This window comes from Mercurialis annua, linkage group LG6 (assembly GCF_937616625.2).
Source record: "Mercurialis annua linkage group LG6, ddMerAnnu1.2, whole genome shotgun sequence".
Lineage (NCBI taxonomy): Eukaryota > Viridiplantae > Streptophyta > Magnoliopsida > Malpighiales > Euphorbiaceae > Mercurialis > Mercurialis annua.
In genome coordinates, this window is record NC_065575.1 from 35,321,964 (window position 1) to 35,325,333 (window position 3,370).

At 29.1% G+C, this 3,370-nt stretch overlaps 1 protein-coding gene across 1 annotated transcript; it reads right to left on the reverse strand.

Moving 5' to 3' along the window:
* Positions 1–1,526: 1,526 nt before the first annotated feature.
* LOC126688167 (ethylene-responsive transcription factor ERF023) lies at positions 1,527–2,384 on the reverse strand. Its single transcript, XM_050382772.2, has one exon. The coding sequence runs from the start codon at positions 2,293–2,295 to the stop codon at positions 1,690–1,692; it is 606 nt and encodes a 201-aa protein (XP_050238729.1). The 5' UTR covers positions 2,296–2,384; the 3' UTR covers positions 1,527–1,689.
* Positions 2,385–3,370: the final 986 nt, after the last annotated feature.

Below are 3,370 nucleotides of genomic sequence, written 5' to 3' on the forward strand. Positions count from 1 at the left end.
ATATGTATGTATATGTATGTATGTATATGTATGTATGTGTATATATATATATATATTATGCGAAAATTAAATGAACCGAATCATGAATTAATTGATTTGTAAACCTCTTATCCCGTTTATAAATTATATTACTTGTAATAATATAAAAATATAAGGATTGCAATTTTACAAAACATAAAAATAAAATTATTAAATAAATATAGTATAATATATTAATATATAAATAAAATTAATTAATTATATTTTAAAATCTAAGTATGGATTTTAAATATCTTTACAAGTTAAGTAGGTCATGTTAGTTATGTTATCAATTTATTTTAAAGGATTAATTGAGTCATGCTGTATTATGTCCGTTTTAAATTTATATCGTATTGTGATTAAAAAAATTAACACAATTAGTTTAATGGACTATGTTAGTGTCCATCCTAATCATGTTCACCGAATGAATTGACATGAAACAAACTCATTTTAACACTCCTAATAAGTTCGAGTACTTACTTTCATCTGCCATCTGATTTAGAGCAAATCACCCTGAAACCCCTCACACGTGTCTGCTGTTTGAAAATCAAACGATTTGATTTTTCAATTGGCTTAATTCCTTAAAAAAAACCCACCTTGCACTTTTTTTTCGTTTATACCCTGACCTTGTAAAAACACCATTTGTACCCAATTCTGAGTTTTTATGTTTCATCCCTACCCAAAAGCATTAAATTGTACTCTTTTCATTTGAAAAAGAATTTAAAACATACTTTTTTCTATTTTAAAAAGTACAAATAAATTCTTAAACTTAAAAAATAATCAAATATATCCAAATAATTAATTAATTTTTTTAATTTTATAAAATAATAAAAAAATTAAAAAATATATTATTATTTTTAATTATTTTGTCGGAATTTTTTTTTAGAAAAATTAAAAAAAAATTCGGAAATATTTTTTAAAAAAATTTAAAAAAATTATTATTATTTTTAATTTTTTGAAGAAAATGGTATTTTTGTACTATTAATAACATTAATATCTAAGTAGTATATAAGTTAAAAATGAAGGATTGTTTAAAAAAAAAATTCAAATGAAAAGAGTACAATTTAATGTTTTTGGGTAGAGATGAAACATAAAAACTCAAAATTGGGTACAAATGGTGTTTTTACAAGGTCAAGGTATAAAGGAAAATAAAATGTAAGGTGGGTTTTTTTTAAGAAATTAAGCCTTTTCAATTTTGTTTTCATTAATGATTTAGGCTTCCCGTCCATTTTTGGTAACCGAGTCAAAGGACTTAACAGAAAAATTATGACATATAGAGCAAATTACTCTGAGATCCCCACATATTTAATAATTCACACTTCCCTCTTTCTTTTTTAAAAATTCAAACGATATAATTCTTAACTTTTATTTTCATAAATAGTCCCTCCATCCAATTTTGATGTCAGTTGACTAATGCTAAAAATAGACTGAGTGATTAAATCGTTGACAGAAATAAAAATAGAGAATCATAATTTGCAAACAGGAGAAATAAAAATGTGAATTATAAATATTTAAAGAGACAGCCTTAGAATAAATTGGTCTAAAATTTATTATGAACTACCTAAAATATATAGTACAGGCCAAGTTTCATACTATACTATAGTATATACTAATGCAAAAATACACATGAATCTTCTTATTTTAAATAAACTGCTACATTTATGATTTAACTCATAGTAGCACCATGAACTGCTGGTTAGCCTCACCATCATGCCACGCTAACTCACCGGCTGCACCATTACTCCATAAACAAGAACTCCAATTGAACCCATCACTGCTCATCAACTCAGGCAATTCAATTTCGCCCCAAAAATCATCGGCGTCGCCGTTGATATCACCCTCGTCCTCGTTGATATTTGGTATATCACTAGTTTGAACAGCAACAAATGAATTCGCTGCCTTTGCTGCGGCTGCTTGAATGTCCCTAGCCGTACACGTGGACGGCCTAGGCAAATCAGCAACCTCGTCAGGAAAATTAAGCTGTGCATTATGGCCTTTAAGACAATAGGCGGCGACATCATATGCTTTAGCGGCCATTTCTGGAAGGGGAAATGACCCTAGCCAAATTCTTGATTTCTTCCTAGGTTCTCGAATTTCAGACACCCATTTACCCCACCGCCGCTTCCGAACACCTCGATAGACCGGATGTCGAGTGCCGCCGCCAGGAGTAGCATCAGAATTCTGGTGGATTCCGGTGGTGGTGTTTTCCAGGGGAGAAGTAAGAGTAGTAGTAGTTGTAGTAGTCATGTCATCTTCAGTGTATGGTTGATGCTCCATTTACGTTAGGAGCCTTTTGACATTGTGCGTCATGGACATTTATTTATAATATTACTTTTTTGTACATTAGTATAGACATGATAACGGTTTATTTAATTTAAAAAAAATACATATTTGTATTCTTCTACTATTATATATTGGTTTAGGCCTCTCTGTCAAAAATTTGTGTATATTGAATTCTTACACTTTTAATTATGCAGATATTAGTTCTCTCTGTTATAAAAAGTGTCAACAGAGACCAAACGAAAGTATATCGAGAGACTGTCCCCCTCCATTCGTGCTTTTATATATAGTATAGATAAATAAAAAATTATAGGGATTAATTCAAAAAAGTTAATACAAAAAAATCTATTCTAGACGCACCAACGGTGCGTGGAGTACACACTTTGCTTCCATTATAGAGGGACCTAATATCTATAAAATTAAAAGTGTAAAATCCAATCTTGATAATAAAAAAATTGGAAGGGTTCAATTAAAAAAATATGGTAGTGCATGAATTCAAATATGTGTTTTGTCAATTTAAAAATAGTTTTCCATTAATTAATTTCTAAAACATGTTAAGTTATAATTATTTTATAAAACATGCATGTATTATTAGATTTGAGCATGTTATTTCAAAAAATAAAGGCCAAACCCAGCTAAAGACTCCTATACTTTACATCCTTTTTTTTCGAAGGTCCTTATACTTCATTTTTGTATTATTTGGTCCCTCTATTTACCTATTTTTTATTTTCAGGTCCTTTTTGAATTTTTTTTTTCAGTTTTTTTGTGTGACTGGAGAAAAAAAAGATAGGAAGTAGAGGGACTCGAGGAAAGTACAGGGATTTGAAAAAACTCAAAAAGGACCTGAAAATCGAAAATAGATAAGTAGAATGACCGGATAATACAAAAATGAAATATAAAGACCTATGGAAAAAAAGTGTAAAGTACAGGGACCTCTAGATGGGTTAAGCCAAAAGTAAATTGAGTATGTAATGTGTTTATGTATTAAAAATATTAATAATAAACATTAGGCTAATGCATGCAATTCGGATAATCGGAATTTAAAAAAAAATTAACCGTAGCTGAACAGAGA